This window comes from Ovis canadensis, chromosome 1, assembly GCF_042477335.2.
Source record: "Ovis canadensis isolate MfBH-ARS-UI-01 breed Bighorn chromosome 1, ARS-UI_OviCan_v2, whole genome shotgun sequence".
NCBI classification, from domain to species: Eukaryota; Metazoa; Chordata; class Mammalia; order Artiodactyla; family Bovidae; genus Ovis; species Ovis canadensis.
In genome coordinates, this window is record NC_091245.1 from 41028051 (window position 1) to 41047159 (window position 19109).

The window sequence follows — 19109 nt, forward strand, 5'->3', positions numbered from 1 at the left end:
AGATTCTTTGCTGTATTTTAATTAGGCTATTTTTTTCTTTGCTATTGAGTTCCTGTGTATGGTTTGCGAATATGTTCTCCCGTTGCCTTTTAATCTTGTTGTTTCCTTTGCTGTAGAGAAACTCTTTAGTTTTTTGTCGTTCAGTCACTAAGTCCTGTCTGACTCTGCAACCCCATGGACTGTAGTATGCCGGTTTAGGTTTTTAGCTCTTGCTTAGTTCTGCTTTTGTTGTCTATACTTAGATACCATAAAATGATATCAAAAAATGATTACTAAGACCAATGTCAAGTAGCTTTTCCTCTATATTTTCTTGTAGTTTTATGAATTCAGCTCTTATTTTTAAGTCTTTAATCCAGTTTGAGTACATTTTTGTGTATTGTGTAAGATTGGGATCCAGAGTCATTTTTTTCCCATATTGACATGCAGATTTCCAACACCATTTATTAAAGAGAGTGTCCTTTACCCATGTGTGTTCTTGGCACCCATTTCAAATGTTAGTTGACCACATATATCTGGCCTTATTTCTGGGCTCTATTTTTTTCATAGATCAGCATGTCTGTTTTTATGCATGTACCATACTGTTTTGTTGACTGTAGTTTTGTAATATAGTTTGGAACCAGGAAGCGTGATGCCACCAGCTTTGAATTTTTCCTCAAGATTATGTTGGCTATTCAGGATCTTTTGAAGTTCCACATAAATTTTAGGATTGTTTGTTCTATTTCTGTGAAAAGTGCCATTGAAATCTTGACAGGGATTGCTTTGAATTTGTAGATCACTTTGGGCAGTGTGGGCATTTTAACAATATTAATTTTTCAAATCTGTAAATCTAAGATATCTTTCCAGTTATTTGTGTAACTTTCAATTTCTTTCATCAGTCATATAGTTTGCAGTATATAGATCTTTCACCTCCTTGACTAAATTTACTCCAAAGTATTTTACTCTTTTTGGTGGTATTATAACTAGCATTGTTTTCATAATTTCTTTTTGAATAGTTCATTGTTAGTATATAGAAATGTGATGGATGCCAACAGAGATAGTTTAATTTCTTCCTTTTTTATTTAGACACCTTTTATTTCATTTTTCTTGCAAAATTATTCTGGCTAAGACTTCTAATACTGTGGTGACTAAAAGTAGTAAAAGTGGGCATTCTTGTCATGTTCCTGATCTTAGAGGAAAAGCTACCATGTCAACTGTGAGGTTGTCCTTTATATATAGCTTTTATTATGTTGAGGTATATAGATTTCTCTGTGCTGGAAAAGGTCAGTTTTCATTCCAATCCCAAAGAAAGGGAATGCCAAAGAATGCTCAAACTGTCGCACAATTGCACTCATCACACATGCTAGTAAAGTAATGCTCAAAATTCTCCAAGCCAGGCTTCAGCAATACATGAACTGTGAACTTCCAGATTTTCAAGCTGGTTTTAGAAAAGGTAGAGGAACCAGAGATCAAATTGCCAACATCTGCTGGACCATCGAAAAAGCAAGAGAGTTCCAGAAAAACATCTATTTCTTCTTTATTGACTATGCCAAAGCTTTTGGCTGTGTGGATCACAGTAAACTGTGGAAAATTCTGAAAGAGATGGGAATACCAGACCACCTGACCTGCCTCTTGAGCAACCTGTATGCAGGTCAGGAAGCAACAGTTAGAACTGGCCATGGAACAACAGACTGGTTCCAAATAGGAAAAAGAATACGACAAGGCTGTATATTGTCACCCTGCTTCTTTAACTTCTATGCAGAGTACATCATGAGAAACGCTGGGCTGGAAGAAGCACAAGCTGGAATCAAGATTGCCGGGAGAAATATCAATCACCTCAGATATGCAGATGACACCAGCCTTATGGCAGAAAGTGAAGAGGAACTAAAAAGCCTCTTGTTGAAAGTGAAAAAGTTGGCTTGAAGCTCAACATTCAGAAAACGAAGATCATGGCATCTGGTCCCATCACTTCATGGGAAATAGATGGGGAAACAGTGGAAACAGTGTCAGACTTTATTTTTCTGGGCTCCAAAATCACTGCAGCCATGAAATTAAAAGATGCTTACTCCTTGGAAAGAAAGTTATGACCAACCTAGATAGCATATTCAAAAGCAGAGACATTACTTTGTCAACAAAGGTCCCTCTAGTCAAGGCTATGATTTTTCCAGTGGTCACATATGGATGTGAGAATTGGACTGTGAAGAAAGCTGAGTGCTGAAAAATTGATGCTTTTGAACTGTGTTGGAGAAGACTCTTGAGAGTCCCTTGGACTGCAAGGAGATCCAGCCAGTCCATCCTAAAGGAGATCAGTCCTGGGTGTTCATTGAAAGGACTGATGCTGAAGCTGAAACGCAAATACTTTGGTCACCTGATGCAAAGAGCTGACTCATTGGAAAAGACTCATGCTGGGAGGGATTGGGGGCAGGAGAGAAGGGGACGACAGAGGATGAGATGGCTGGATGGCATCACCGACTCGATGGACATGGGTTTGGGTAAACTCCGGGAGTTGGTGACGGACAGGGAGGCCTGGCGTGCTGCGATTCATGGGGTCACAAAGAGTCAGACACGACTGAGTGACTGAACTGATGCCCAATTTGTTCAGAGTTTTGATCATGAAATGATGTGAATTTTGTCCAGTGTATTTTTTGTATCTATTAAGACAGTCATATGGTTTTATCCTTTATTATGTTTATGTGGTGTATCACATTTATTGATTAGCCTGTGTTGAACCATTCTTGCTTCCCAGGGATAAATCCCACTTGATCATGGTATACAATCCTTTTAATGTGTTGTTAATTCAGGTTGTTAGGAGAAGGCAATGGCACCCCACTCCAGTACTCTTGCCTGGAAAATCCCATGGACGGAGGAGCCTGGTAGGCTGCAGTCCGTGGGATCTCTAGGAGTCGGATACAACTGAGCAACTTCACTTTTACTTTTCACTTTCATGCATTGGAGAAGGAAATGGCAACCCATTCCAGTGTTCTTGCCTGGAGAATCCCAGGGACAGGGGAGCTTGGTGGGCTGCCGACTCTGGGGTCGCACAGAGTCGGACATGACTGAGGCGGCTTAGCAGTAGCAGCAGCAGTACCAGCAGCAGTAGCAGCAGTATTTCATTTAGGACTGCTAGTACTGTGTTGAGGAATTTTGTATCTGTGTTCATCAGGGATATTGGCCTGTTTTTTGTTTTTTTTTTCTTGTAATGTTTTTGTCTAGCTTTGGTTTGAGAGCAATGCTGGCCTCATAAAATAGGTTAGGAGGTATTCCTTTTCTTCAGTTTTTGGGAAGAGTTTCAGAAGGATTGACGTTAATTCTTCTTTAAATCTTTGGTACAATTCACCAGTAAAACCACTTGGTCCTGGGCTTTTGATTGTTGTCAAGTATTTGATTACTCCTTCCTCATTATTGCTCTGTTTATATTTTGTTTCTTCTTGATTCAGTCTTGATAGCTTGTATGTTTCTAGAAATTTATCCATTTTTCCCCTTAGGTTGCCCAGTTGGTTGGCATGTATTTGTTGATAATAATTGCTTATGATCCTTTATATTTCTGTGGTATCTGTAATTTTAATGTCTCCTCCTCCATTTGTATCTGCAGTTGACCGTTAAACAACAAAGCGGTTAGAAGTACTGACAACAAAGCACTCAGAAATCCATGTAACTGAAAGTCTGGATAGAATCAGGATTTGTTTTTTTTTTTAATTAAAAAATATTTTTAATTTATTTTACAAAAATATTTGGTTGTGTTGGGTTTTTGTTGTGGGGCACGGGCTTTCTCTAGTTGTGGTGAGCAGGGGTTGCAGTATGCAGGCTGCTCATTGTGGTAGCTACTCTTGTGGCTAAGCACGGGCTCTAGGGCATGTAAGCTGAGTAGTTGCAGCGTGCAGGCTCAGTAGTTGTGGCGTCTGAGCTTAGTTGTCCCTCAGCCTGTGGGATCTTAGTTCCTGGACCTGGGATTGAACCTGTGTCCCCTGCATTGGCAGACAGATTGTTGACCACCGGACCGCCAGGGAAGTCCCTCAGGGACCTTTTTTGATTACACATGTTGTGATCTCTAAGTGAACACAAACTTCCCCATGCTTAGCTAAGTCAAAGATCTGTAAAATGAAAATATAGGTATTATGTTTGCTTTTGAGAAATCCACGTGTGGACCTGCACAATTCACTCTTGTTGTTCAGGGGTCAGTGATATTTACTTGAGTCCTCTCTTTCTCTTGGTTAGTAAAGCCAAATTGTCTATTTTGTTTATCTTTTCAAAACACCTACACTTAATTTCATTGATCTGTCTTTATAGTGCTATTTCATTTATTTCTGATCTTTATTATTTCCTTTTTTCTGCTAATTTTGGGCTTAGTTTGGTCTTCTTTTACTAGTAACTTGAGGTATAAATTTAGCTTGTTTCTCTGAGATCTTTCTGTTTTCTTCATGTAGACATTTATTGCCATAAACTTCTCTTTAAAGCTGCTTTTCCTGCATTCCATAAGTTTTGATTTGTGGTGTTTCCATTTTCATTTGTCTCAAGATACTTTTTGATGTCTCCTTTGATTTATTCTTTGGCTTATTGGTTGTTCAAGAGTATGTTATTTACTTTGTACATCTCTCTGAATTTTCCAGTTTTCCTCTTAGACTACCATTGTAGTCAGAACAACCCTTGATATGATTTTAGTACTCTTAAATTTGTTAAGATTTGTTTTGTGGCCCAATATATGATATTTTTTTTTTCTGGTTTCTGTTTTTTCATCTCTAAGAAATGGTTGACAAATCTAGTATTATGAAGCTTTTTACCTAAGTTTTTCTTTTAAGATTTTTAGTTTTAGCTCTTACTGTTAGGTCTTTGATCCATTTTGAGTTAATTTTTATATATGGTGTTTGGTGAAGATCCACTTCATTCTTTTATGTGGATATCTAGTTTTCCCATTTTTGTTGAAAAGGCTGCCTCATTGTATAGTTCTGACACTCATGGAAAATCATCTTATCATGTATACAGTAATTTGTTTCTGGGCTCTGTATCCTATTCCTTTGGTTTATTTGTCTGTCTTTATGCCAGTATCGTACTATTGCAATTACTACAGCTGTGTAATAAGTTCAAAATTTAAAAAATATGAGCCTTCCATTCTTGTTCATCTTTTTCAATATTATTTTTATTGTTTCGAGTCCCTTGATATTTCATGTCAATTTTAGGATTGAATTTTCTATTTCTGCCCTTTACAAAAGTTAGAATTTTGATAGGGGTTATATTGAATTTGTAGATCTCTTTCGTTTGTATTGAAATTTTAACATTAAATCTAATACATGCAAATGGGATGTTCTTTTATTTATGTCTTTAGTTTCTTTCAGCAATATTTTGTAATTAAAAAAATATTTATTAATATTTATTTATTTGGCTGCACTGGGTCTTAGTTGCAACTTGTGGGATCTAGAAGGTATGGGATTTGTTTCTTCTTGTGAGCATGAATTCTCTCCTGATTCAAATGAGAAGGTGGTACAAGATGACCTTTAGTTCTCTTTCAGTTCTAAAGTTCTATGGTTCTAGAATGGTTTTTTAAAAAACTAATTGGAAAAATAGTAACAGGTGAAATGTGATCATTTTAATCAGTATCCATAAATATTTTATAAATTTATAGCTTTAAACATTGTTTCACAAATTTTTGTTACACTAAACCACATTTATTGAAGAATAAGTATTTCCCTACACTTTCTGCATTTTAATTTTCTTTTACCTATCATTAAGCACTCACTCTCTTTTTTTTTGATAAATAGGCTGCCTCTAAGAATCAGACTTCACTCTTGGGAGAGCCACCAAAAGAAATTCGGCTCAGTAAAAATCCATACTTGAACTTGGCAAGTGTGTTGCCCAGTGTGTGCTTATCATGTAAGTGAAAAGCTCCCTATTAGTATTTTGGAGTTCTACTGAATACTTTTCATAATGAGTTTCACTTTAATTTTTAACTTAATGAAAGCAAATAATGCCTGTTGACCAGCTGAAGTCTAATTATGACCTTAGTCCTTAAATTGAAAGAATAATTAAATTAAAGCTTTTAATGTATGTTCTATTTTATTTAAGAAAAACATCTTTCATAATATTTTCTTAAGCATATGTTTATTGAATTGCTTGATTCATAATTGAATTGCATAATTGATTCCATTATGAATTATCTATTATGAGTTATAATGGAATTATGATTGAAAATAATTAGATAAAGGAATTATTTGGCAGTGCTATAATTCTTTATAGTATATATAGAATCATATTTCTTAAATATGAAGTTCAATCTTCTATATTATCTAATATATTGGGAGTATTTGCCAAATACTCCCAATATATTAGTTACTAATAATCGGCAGAAGTGGAATTCTCATTTACATTTTTAGAGGACCTCCTCATGCCTTCAATTAGTAAATTAAAACTATTAATTCAAGTATAGTTTTAAGAAAAAAATCACAAATGTGTTGTTTTCCAGGCACTAAGATACTCACTGCAGCCTTGGTTTTCAATAGTGAAAAATTGGAAAGTGCCTTAATGGTCATCCATAGGGGAATGATTAAATAGTTTGTCATAAAGTGAAATATATAGTTGAGGAAGCACTACATACACTAATATTAAATTATCTCTAAAGCAAATTGTTGAATACAAGAAACAAATGTGTTCATAGATTGATTCCATTTATGTTTATTTAAAGCTGTGTATTCTTTTATGCATGTACTTGAATGTATAAATGCATAAAGTTAAATCTGAGAAAATACTAAGCTGTTACCTCTGGGAAAAAGAATAAAACTGAATGAAAAGAGATGAAAGATGAATTTTGTTTTTAATATACATTCTTTGTTTTTTATGAAGTATCCTCTTGAACCTAACCATTAATTTATAATTTTTTAAAGCCAGAAAAAATTTAATGTGTTTCTGGTATGAAAGAAAGAAAGTGTTAGTCACTCAGTCATGTCTGAGTCTTTGTGACCCCGTGGACTGTAGCCTGCCGGACTCCTCTGTCCATGGGATTTCCCAGGCAAGAATACTAGAGTAAGTTGACATTCCCTTCCCCAGGTACCTTCTCAACCTAGGGATTGATCCCTGGTCTCCTGCATGGTGGGCAGATTCTTTATCATCTGAGCCAGGAAGGAAGTAGGCTTCCCGTATGCCCTCTCTGTTTTTATCTGGTCTACAATTTGATGGTTACAACTGTTGGATTAATAAGAATTGTTAATTTACATTTTGAATGCCTCACTTTAGAGATTAGACATATACTTTTTAAATGTTTCCATCAAGATTATTACCCATAGAGCAGGTTTCCATTTTTGGTTGTTTAAAACAAACTAGACAATACTATATATATATATTTTCCCCTAGGAATAATAAAGGGCTTCCCAGGTGGCACTAGTGGTAAAGAACCTGCCTGCCGATGCAGGTTAGATGTCAGAGATGCGAGTTCAACCCTGGGTTGGGAAGATTCTCTGGAGGAGGAAACAGCAACCCACTCCAGTATTCTTGCCTGGAGAATCCCATAGACAGAGGAGCCTGGTGGAATGCAGCCCTTAGGGTCACAGAGTCAGACACAACTGAAGCGACTTAGCACACGCACACAAGAATAATAAATGTAGATCTTTACTGGCAAACTAAAATTTGTGTTCTACTTGAGAATATGCTGAATTAATGGGTTTTATACTGTGTAATTTATAATAAAACAAGCTAACTAAAGTTTATATATTGATTTTGCCTTAAGCCCCTGCAAGTAAAACCACTGTACAGAAGACTGGAATTGCAAGCAACATTCTGGATACCGTCTCTCAGGGAAATGAATCACAACACACATTGGAGAAGTGCATTGCTTATTCTCAACCTTTTGGTGATTATGCACAGGTACCTCATTCTCAGGTTTTGATGATAGATAGAAAAATTGTTTCAGCTATATACTGAATTCACTGTATATGAATCTGTGATTCTTCTAATGTCATAAGGCAGTAAAATTGCACTGATTTATATAATATTTCTTGCCCACTGTATGTAGCTTTAGGACATGTTCAGAAGATTGCTAAGTATGATTTTGCCCTAGATATTTGTTCACATTGTTTACACTAGTGGACCACAAACTGCAGGGCAAATCTGGCCCACAATCACAACCTGGTTTTTTAAAATAAAGTTTTATTGGTATACATCCACATCCATTTGTTTGCATGTTGTCTATGATGCTGTAGTGCTACAATGTCAGAGTTGAGTAGTTACAGCAGAGACTACGTGGCCCACAAGATCAGATATTTACTATCTGGCTCTTTACAGAAAAATTCTGCTGACCTCTGGTTTATACCAGTGTAGACCTGACTAAGAAAGCTAAGGAAACACCTCTGTTCTTATTCACTGCTTATGGATATGGATACATGACCATAACTGGCACTATTATGACTATTAAATGACTATGACTAGCACTGTTTTCGGAGAAGGCGATGGCACCCCACTCCAGTGCTCTTGCCTGGAAAATCCCATGGATGAAGGAGCCTGGTAGGCTGCAGGCCATGGGGTCGCTAAGAGTTGGGCATGACTGAGCGACTTCACTTCCACTTTTCACTTTCATGCATTGGAGAAGGAAATGGCAGCCCACTCCAGTGTTCTTGCCTGGAAAATCCCAAGGATGGCGGAGCCTGGTGGGCTGCTGTCTATGGGGTCAAACAGAGTCAGACACAATTGAAGCGAATTAGCAGCAGCACTATTTTGACTATTAAAACAGTCAAAAACAGTAAAATATTACATTCAAAAGACACACTGTGTCATTACTTAAATATGTTCATTTTTCTTTTCGGGCTTTTCTCCTTCAGCTTATTTTTAGTGATTTAACGCTCAGAATGTATATCATGTTAGTAGTATATAACCTTATGTAATAACCAGAGTCTTAAAAACTAACAATTCTAATTCTTTCTTATTTCTCACAGCAGTTACCTCCTCAGCTCTCTCCTGTCTATGGGAGCAATACTTAACACTTTGCTTTCTATAGAACAACTGTGTTGGTCTCTAATAAACTTAGAAAAGAAAACCTATACAAATTCACTTAGAACAATTGATGCCTGATTATGCTTTTGTGATAGGATACTTGAAACACAGGTCAAATGAATTCTGTAGAAATAGTGAAGCTGGATATAATAAAGTCTCCTATATGCTTGCGGAAAAGATGGAGAAATATGAATCGGAAGATGATGCAATTAGATGGCAACATACCTATATTTAAGGAACAATAATGAATTGATGCAGTCTGGAACGTATCCCCTTCTGTGTTTCATAAGGCTTCATCTTTGTTCCCTTATTTGTTAACGTTTTAAGTAATGCTTAGGTAAGGATATTAATTGCATGCTGATTATATTTACAAGTGACAAAGGCAAGAAATCATCAGAGGTGTATAAAATCATCTATGAATAATTTATAGTTTTAAAAATTATAAATAACCTAAAATCCCAATAGTCTGTAGACTGAAGAAAAAAATTGTCATATTTATATCAGGAACTATAATGCATTTTTAAAAATCATGTAAAACTATATATAAATTCATGATAAATTTTCATAATCTATTAATCTTAAAAAATTATAAAACACAGTCCTATAAAATTTTAACTTTTTGGTTTTTTTATAAGGAACCAAATTTACTTTCATAAATAAGAAGAAGCACAATAAGTTTTTTAAAATTTAAAATGTGTGATTTAAGCTTTGAAAGTTATTTTTCATATTTACCTTTTCATTTATTTCAGTTTTGAAACCTGTTTTGCTCTTCTAAATAGCACGTTTGCTTGTTAGATTATTGTGTTTTATTGTACACTTATATCCATAGAAAGAAAGTCCTTTCCCATTTACTCACGGAGAAATTCTGTGAGATTTCTCACAGATGCCCCTGTGTTGCCAGCCTTCCTCCTCCTCCCTGTGTGCTTGCTTAACCAGAGAAACTGTGGAGATGTGGATCCTGCCTGGATTCAGTGTCTCCTTGGACAGTCCCTGCTGTCTCATGCTTGTTCATAAAGTGAGATTTGTTCTCTCTCCTTGTGTTCTTCCATCCTTATAACTTAAAGTTGATTAAATGTTACTAATTGACTCGTAAAAGATGGTCATTTTTTAAAATTTAGTTTTCAATTGGAGGAAAATTGCTTTACAATACTGTGTTGGTTTCTGCCATATAACAACACGAATCGGCCACGATTATACATATATCCCCTCCTTCTAGAGCCTCCCTCCACTCCCCATCTCACCCCTCTTGGTCATTACAGAGCATCAAGCTGGGCTCCCTGTGTTACATAGCAGCTTCTCACCAGCCATCTGCTTTACACAGGATAGTGTCTATATGCCGATGCTACTTTCTCCATAAATCCTGCTGTCTCCTTCCACAACTGTATCCACATGTCCATTCTTTACAGCTGTGTCTCCATTCCTTCCATGCAGATAGGTTCATCAGTACCATTTGTCTATACTCCATATAAATGCATTAGTATATGATATTTGTTTTTCTCTTTATGTCTTCACTCTGTATAACAGGCTCTAGGATAATCCATCTCAATAGAACTGACTCAAATGCATTCTTTTTTATGGCTGAGTAATAGTCCATCGTGTATATGTACCACGTCTTCTTTAACCGTTCATCTGTCAAGGGACACCTAGGTTGCTTCCATGTCCTGCCTGTCGTAAATAGAGCTGCAGTGAACATTGGAGTACTTGTTGTGTCTTTTAGAATTGTGGCTTTTTCAGGGTATATGCCCGGTAGTGGGATTGCGGGGTCATATGGTAGATTTATTCCTACTCTTTTAGGTATTCTCCATACTGCTCTTCATAATGGTTGTGTCCCTTTGCATTCCTACCAACAATGTAGGAGGATTCCCTTTTCTCCACATCCTCTCCAGCATTTATTGTTTGTAGATTTTTGGATGATGGCCATTTTGACTGGTGTCAGGTGATACCTCATTGTAGTTTTGATTTGCATTTCTTAATAATAAAAGATGGTCATATTTTAGGAATTCCCTCTGTTTTCACTGTTTGGAGAAAAGGTCCAAGAGAAATAAACCAAGATTTGTTTTTAACATTTACTATATGCTTTGTAATATAAACGTTTGATCTTTTTAATGACCTTGTGATTTTTAAATGACCACTTTCATAAATAAGTGGGAAAGCATAAAAGGGTATATCATCTTTCAAGTTTATGCAGCTAGTAAAGGATTTCTCTGGTTCCAAAATCCTCATTATTTTCATTATACTATGGAAAATCTTATTCAGGCATGGAAGTAGTGTCATGTAGAAACTTTGATTGTTTGCTTTGTACTGGCATCTGTACATAAGAAGTAGGAGAGATGACTATGTCAAGATATAAGTGGCTATAATAATTTTTATTTCCAATAAAGCTATCACATTTAAAGAGATGACTATGTCAAGATATATATGGCTATAATAATCTTTATTTCCAATAAAATTATTCACATTTAAAAATTATAATTGGAATTCCAGTATTGGTGAAGTTACTAGTATTGGATTATCCTTCTTACAGATATTAAAGTTGTATCAAATATGAAACAAAAATATTTGAAGGCTCTGAAGAATAACCAAAAGCAGGCAGAAACTGAAGAAGAGCTGTTCCTTGAAAGAGGAAAACTGTATTGGATGAAATTTATGACTTTTTGCCTAGTACCACCCCACCTTACTGCCAGTTTGTACAGAAAGATACAGCCTTACCAGCTTATGGAGTCAGAGAACAGAGTTCAGAACTGTTAGCAAGGCTGGAAAGTAAGGGGGAAATCACAGAAAAAATCTCTATGTAAATTCAGTCCAAATACACTTGAGTGACTCCTGAACTTTGTGTGAGGGAGACTCCAGGGGACCTTGCAGCAAATGGAACAGATGGGAGGCTAAAGAGCTGTGAAAAGATGTAACTCCTTTCCAGAACAGAGGAGGTGATTTGAAGTTTGAGTTCATAAAAGTTGACTCTTTATCAATGCAGATGTAAAGAACAGACTTCTGGACTCTGTGGGAGAAGGCAAGGGTGGGATGATCTGAGAAAATAGCATTGAAAGATGTATAGCACCATATGTGAAATAGATCGCCAGTCCAGGCTCGATGCACGAGATAGGGTGCTCAGGGCTGGTGCACTGGGACGACCCTGAGGGAGGAGATGGGGAGGGAGGTGGCTGGGGCGGGGGTTCAGAATGGGGAACACATGTACACCCATGGCTGATTCATGTCAGCTTGTGGCAAAAACCGCTACAATATTGTAAAGTAATTAGCCTCCAATTAAAATAAATAAATATAATTAAAAAGTTGACTCTTTCTCAATAAAAATTAGAAACCTTCAGAGGAAGATGATATAATCCATATTATCTACAAGTATATCATCCACAATATTTAATAACCAAAAATAATTAGAAAGTTGAAAAAACAAGAAAACATGACTCATGATTAGGGGGATAAGCAATTAATAGAAACTGACCCCAAGATGACCCAGAAGTTAGTGTTAGTAGAAAAGACTAACTTAAAATAACTATACTAAACAGGACTTGGAGAAGGAAATGGCAACCCATTCCAGTATTCTTGCTTGGGAGATCCCATGGATGGAGGAGCCTGGCAGGCTGCAGTACATGGGTCGTCAAAGAGTCAAACACGACTTAGTGACTAAATAACAAAAAGCCACTATCTTATGAGCAAATGCACACCCACATTGGAACCTTAGGTTTTGCAAGATTTATCTCTTGAACAATGTACAAGTTAATCCTTTTTGAGCTATTTTTTCATTGATTCTCTATCCTGGTGTTTAATAAAATTTTGTTTTTACAAAATTAAAAACAGGACTTAAGGGGAATAGGTAAAAATGAACAGAGGGAGAATTTCAGGAAGAAATATAAACTTAAACAATAGACGCTTTAAAGTACCGTATCCACCAAAAAATATACACTGTATAGGCTTAGCAGAAGTTTGGAGGAAGAAAAAAAAAAGGTTCAATTAAGATAAAGACAAATCAAAAGAAATAATTCAGTCTGAAGAGCAGAGAGAAAGAGGATGAAAACCAAATCCTCAGCGACCTAAGGGACAATATAAATAAGTGTAAGAGACAACCCAAAATAAGTGTAATTGAGTCCCAGAAGGACAGAAGAAAGATAATTGGGCATAAAATATTTGAAAAAATAATGCTAAAAAATTTCTCACTTTCAGGTTTTTAAAAAGTACAGATTTAACAGAGGCAGAGACCTCCCTGCAAAGCAGAATACATGAAAACAAAAAGGTCAATATTATGTTGGTATATCAGTTAATACACTGAAAACCAAAGCTGTAAAGAAATTATCTTGAAAGCAACCAGATAAAAATAACACATTTTAAGACAGTTTCTCAGCTTTGGCCCTATTGACATTCTGAGCTGGATGATTCTTTGTTTCAGTGGGGCTATACCATATACTGTAGGATGTTTAGCAGCATCTTTGTCTTCTAACCACTAGATTGCCCCTCATTAATTATAATTCTGATTAAACAGCTGATAAATATATGGGGAGGACTTCTCTTGTAGCTCAGTCAGTAAAGAATCTGCCTGCAATGCAAGAGACCTGGGTTTGATTCCTGGGTCGGGAAGATCCCCTGGAGAAGGAAATGGTAATGCACTCCAGTATTCTCAGCTAGACAGTACCACGGACAGAGGGGCCTGGCAGTCCGTGGGGTCGCAGGAGTCGGACTCGACTTAGTGACTAAGTGAGTGAAGTGAAGTCACTCAGTCGTGTCCGACTCTTTGTGATCCCATGGACTGTAGCCTACCAGGCTCCTCCATCCATGGGATTCTCCAGGCAAGAATACTGGAGTGGGTTGCCATTTCCTTCTCCAGGGGATCTTCCTGACCCAGGGATCGAACTCTGGTCTCCCACACTGCAAGCAGACACTTTACCCTCTAAGCCTCTAACCAAATATATGGGTAAAGAAAAAAGACTATATATTTTATCTTTATTAAAGTTAATTAAAAACAAAATTGTAACATTGCATGATGGGGCCTGTAGTGTTTGTAGACATAACATATTTGACAACAGTACTACAAAGGACAGTATGAGGTGAATGAAATTGTTTACAGGGTAATTATATTTTACCTGAAGTAGAAAAATATTAACTCTTCAGTAGAGTGTGGTAAGTTAATGAATGTATATTGTAATCCATAGAGCAAACATTTAAAAATTCAAAAAGTGTAGCTAAAATGTCAACAGTTGAATTATAATGGAATTCTAAGAACATTTGATTAAGCCCAAAAAAATGTCAGGAAAGAAGGAAAAAAAAAAAAACCAGGATGAGTAGAAAACAAATAGCTAAGTGGCAAACCTTGAATGAATGATAATAATAGTTAAGTAAAAATTAACTACATGCTCCAATTAAAGAGATTGTCAGAACAGGCAAGACTGTATACTCTTTAGTAGTTTCATTTGTCTTTCGTTTTGGCTGTGTGGGCTTGTCTCTAGTTGCAGCGAGCGGGGGCCACTCTTTCCAGTTGCAGCGCACAGGTTTTTCACTGAGGTGGCCTCTCCTGTTGCGGAGTACGGGAGGCTCCAGGGCACATGGGCTCGCGGCCCTGGCTCCCTGGCTGTAGGGCACAGGCTTACTAGTTGTGGCACGTGGCTTAGTTGCACCACAGCACGTGGGATCTTCTCAGATCAGGGACTGAAGCCATGTCTCCTGCACTGGCAGATGGATTCTTTACCTTTGAGCCACCAGAGAAACCCCAGACTGTATACTTTTACCCCTTCTATTCAACAATATAAACTTGGAGGCTTTAGTCAATGAAACAATTAAAAATATATATGAAATAGGAAAGGAAAAGTAAAAATGTCTTTCTTTGTATATGACACGACTGTTTACATGAAAAATCCATAAGAAGCTAAAAAGCAACCACTAAATAAGTAAGCTTTTCAAAGTCACAAGGTAAAAGAGCAGTATGCAGAAATGAACTGTATTTCTGTGTACTAGTAGCTACAATTGGAAATAAAGTTTTTTAAAATTTCCATTTATAATAGCACCAAACATGAAATACATAATAATAAATTAAGATTTGTAACATCTCTGCAATGATAACTAGAGAACAGTGCTGACAGAAAGTAAAGAAGATGCCTATGAATGGAGTGCTATACCACATTCATGAATTGAAAGACTTAATATTGGTATGATATCAGTTCTTCCTCCCAAACTAATTTGTAGATTCTGTATAATCCCAACCAATTTCCCAGCAGCCTTTTTCTAAAATAGAAATTGAAAAACTGATTTTCAAAATTTCTATCAAATGCAAAGGAATTATTCTACTAAAAACAATCTTCAAAAAAATAAAATTTGAGGACTTCTACATGATTTCAAGATTTATTATAAAGTCATAGTAATCAAGACAATATAGTGTTGGCATAATGATAGGGACAAATGGATCAATAGAATAAAATAGACCCATACTTAAATGGTAAATTGATTTTGGACAAAAATTTTTAAATCCAATAGGTAAACTATAGAAATATTGTTAGTACTGCTGACTATCAGTATTGGAAAACATGACTCTTGACTCTTGCCTCATACCCTAAAATTAATTTGCAACGTATCATAGGCCTACATGGAAAATCTCAGCCATAGATAATATCAACCAAAGCTCCTTAATAAGAACCTCCAAACAGTGTCTCATCCATAAAAACATCAATAATACTGGCAGAAATAATCAGAATAAACTTTTATAGAACTCTGGATGTTAACTAAAGGCATGAAGCAACTGAGGGAGTATTTATTCAAGAAATATATTTAAATATTGGCAAGAACAGTTTTACCATATTTTTTATGGTCTCTCAGCCAATCCAATTCCTGTTTTCCTATCTCTTTCCAACAGCCCATAATCATAATAAAAACCAGGAAGCTGGTAGCCACCAGAGTGGGCATGAAAGGGTTGAAACTCTACAAAGCTTCATTTCCAGAGAACTACTGTTTGACCCATCTGCGGGCTTCCTGGAGGGGCCGACCACACTTGCAAAGTTGTCTTTGTTCATTTGACTCAAGTTTGCCCATGTGAAAAGCTTTTCCTCAGGGGAGTTTGTGGAAAACATTCAGGGGAAATTTTTTAACTTTGTGGTTGCCTGAGGTGCTAGATAATATTTGAGGCAAGAAATAGGCTAACCAAAAAGCATTAAAGGAGCAAAATTGGGGTATTGGATATCCACAGGGCCTTTGGAAAGCTCTGACGTACTCCTGGGAATCTTAAAAGGCCATGCACACATGCAGGATTATTCATGTACTTGGAAAGAACTCAAGAAGGCCCTAAGCTCTCACTTGTAGAAAGTGAAGGCTAAGGCAGAGTTGTCAGCTACTGTGTTGAAAGCATGGCCCAAGACAACACACAGCAGAGTCCAGGAGACTCACTGGTTGTAGGGGTTAAGTAAATCATTGTGAATGGAGTAGAATTCTTTTGCTACTCAACAAAGGATACACAGTTTACGTAATTATTTCAGAAAAGTCAGTAAAGTAACAACAATAACAAATTTTGAAGACCAGTGTAAACTGATTTCCAGAGTTGCTACATTATATCCTTTTTCAATAGAAAAATTATGAAACAAGCTAAGGAATAAGGTGTGGCTCATAAACAGGAGAAAAAGCAACTAATGGAAACTGTCTAAGGAATCCCAAAGGTTAGACTTACTGGAAAAAAGATTTAAATCACTTAATGTAAATATGTGCAAGAAATGGAAGAAAACCATATCTAAAGAACTAAAAAGAAGTATGAGAACAGTGTCTTATCAGATAAAAGAAGAGATAAATATGGCAACAGAACTTAGTATAAAGGACCAAACAGGAATTCTGAATTCGAAGAGTATAATAATTGAAATGAAAATTTCACTAGGGCAGAAGAGCAGATTTGAGTAGGTAGAAGAAATAACCAACAAGTTTGGAAGACAGGTCAATTGAGATTATCCAGGTTGAAGCATGGGAAGAATAAAGAATGAAGAAAAGTGAACTATAGCAAATGTTGAAGTGAAAGTCACTTAGTCGTGTCTGACTGTACAGTCCATGGAATTCTCTAGGCCAGAATACTGGTGTGGTTAGCCTTTCCCTTTCCCAGAGGATCTTCCCAACCAAGGGATCGAACCCAGGTCTCATTCATTGCAGGCAGATTCTTCAGCTGAGCCAATAAGGAAGCCCAAGAACATGGGAGTAGGTAGCCTATCCATTCTCCAGTGGATCTTCCTGACCTAGGAATTGAACCAGGATCTCCTGCATTGCAGGCAGATTCTTCACGAACTGAGCTATCAGGCAAGCCCAACAAGTATTGAAGATGGAGAGAAATTAGTTCCCCCATACGTTGCTGGGGTGATAGGACTGTAAAATGGTGCAGCTGCATTGAAAAACAGTTTGGCAGTTCCTCAAAATGTTAAACACAGAGTTACCATATGATCTAGGGTATATATAATTGAAATCTGTGTCTATATATGAAATTGTATGTACATGAATTTTTATAACAGCATTATTTATAATACCTAAAATGAATAACCCAATGTCCATCAACTGGTGAATGAATAAGCAAAGTGTAGTATATCTGTACAATGGAGTAGTCCACTTGTACTTTGAAACTAACAGGATTATATAGCTGGTATGTCCTTACAATGGATTATTCACCCATGAATGGAATGGAGCACTGATCCTTGTCACAACATGGATAAGCCTTGAAAGCATTATGCTACATGAATTAAGCCAGATACAGAAGGTCACATATGTTGCCATCTATACAAAATGTCCAGAATAGGGAAATCATTAGAGCAAGTAAACAGATACTGATTATTAGGGGCCAGGAGAAGTGGAAGTTTTGGGGTGTATTTGTAGAGTGACAGAAATACTCTGGAATTGGGTTGTGGTGATGGTTGCACCAAAATCTGGTAACTGCATGAAAATCACTGCAGATGGTGAGTGCAGCCATGAAATTAAAAGACGCTTGCTCCTTGGAAGAAGATATGACCGACCTAGACAGCATATTAAAAAGCACAGACATTACTTTGCCAATAAAGGTACGTGTAGTCAAAGCTATGGTTTTTCCACTAGTCATGTATGGATGTGAGAGTTGGACTATAAAGAAAGCTGAGCATTGAAGAATTGATGCTTTTGAACTGTGGTGTTGGACAAGACTCTTGAGAGTCTCTTGGACTGCATGGAGATCCAACTAGTCAATCCTAAAGGAAATCAGTCCTGAATATTCACTGGAAGGACTGATGCTAAAGCTGAAATTCCAATACTTTGGCCACCTGATATGAAGAACTGATTCATTGGAAAAGACCCTGATGCTGGCAAAGATTGAAGGCAGGAAGAGAAGGCGATGACAGAGGATGAGACGGCTGAATGGCATCACTGACTCAGTGGACATGAGTTTGAGTAAGCTTTGGGAGTTGGGATGGACAGGGAAGCCTGGCATGCTGCAGTCCATGGGGTCGCAAAGAGTCGGACATGACTGAGCAACTAAACTGAACTGATGGTTACACAACCTTGTAACTATCAACAAACTGTTGTTGTTCAGTCACTAGGTCGTGTCCTACTCTTTGTGACCCCTTAGACTGCAGCATGCCAGGCTTCCATGTCCTTCACTGTCTCCCACAGTTTCCTCAAATTCATGTCCATTGAGTCAGTAATGCCTTCCAGTCATCTCATCCTCTGTCACTCCTCCTCCTCCAGCCTTCAGTCTTTCCCAGCATCAAGGTCTTTTCCAATCAGTTGGTTCTTACATCAGGTGGCCAAAGAATTAAGAGCTTCAGCTTCAGCTTCAGCATCAGTCCTTCCAATGAACATTCAGGGATGATTTCCTTTAGTATTGACTGCTTGGATCTCCTTGCTGTCCAAGGGACTCTCAAGAGTTCTCCAACATCACAGTTCAAAAGCTTCAGTTCTTTGGTGCTCAGCCTTCTATATGGTCTAACTCTCACATCCATACATGACTACACTGGGAAAACCATGGCTCTGACTATGCAGACCTTTGTTGCCAAAGTGATGTCTCTGCTTTTTAATATGCCGTCTAGGTTTGTCATAGCTTTCCTTCCAAGGAGCAAGCGTCTTTTAATTTCATGGCTGCAATCACTGTCCACAGTGATTTTGGAGCCCAAGAATATAAACTCTGTCAGTGCTTCCACTTTTTCCCCATCTATTTGCCATGAAGTGATGGAAGC

The 19109-nt window shown here is 37.1% G+C and overlaps 1 protein-coding gene across 2 annotated transcripts in view; it reads left to right on the forward strand.

Annotated features, from left to right (window-relative positions):
- The window catches only part of RAVER2 (ribonucleoprotein, PTB binding 2), a 146196-nt gene that overhangs the window by 87491 nt on the left and 39596 nt on the right, over window positions 1-19109 (forward strand). For both annotated transcript variants that reach the window (XM_069593758.1, XM_069593767.1), the window contains exons 10-11: window positions 5730-5841; window positions 7688-7824. In XM_069593758.1, coding sequence (XP_069449859.1) covers window positions 5730-5841; window positions 7688-7824 — 249 coding nt within the window. The remainder of the gene's footprint in view (window positions 1-5729; window positions 5842-7687; window positions 7825-19109) is intronic.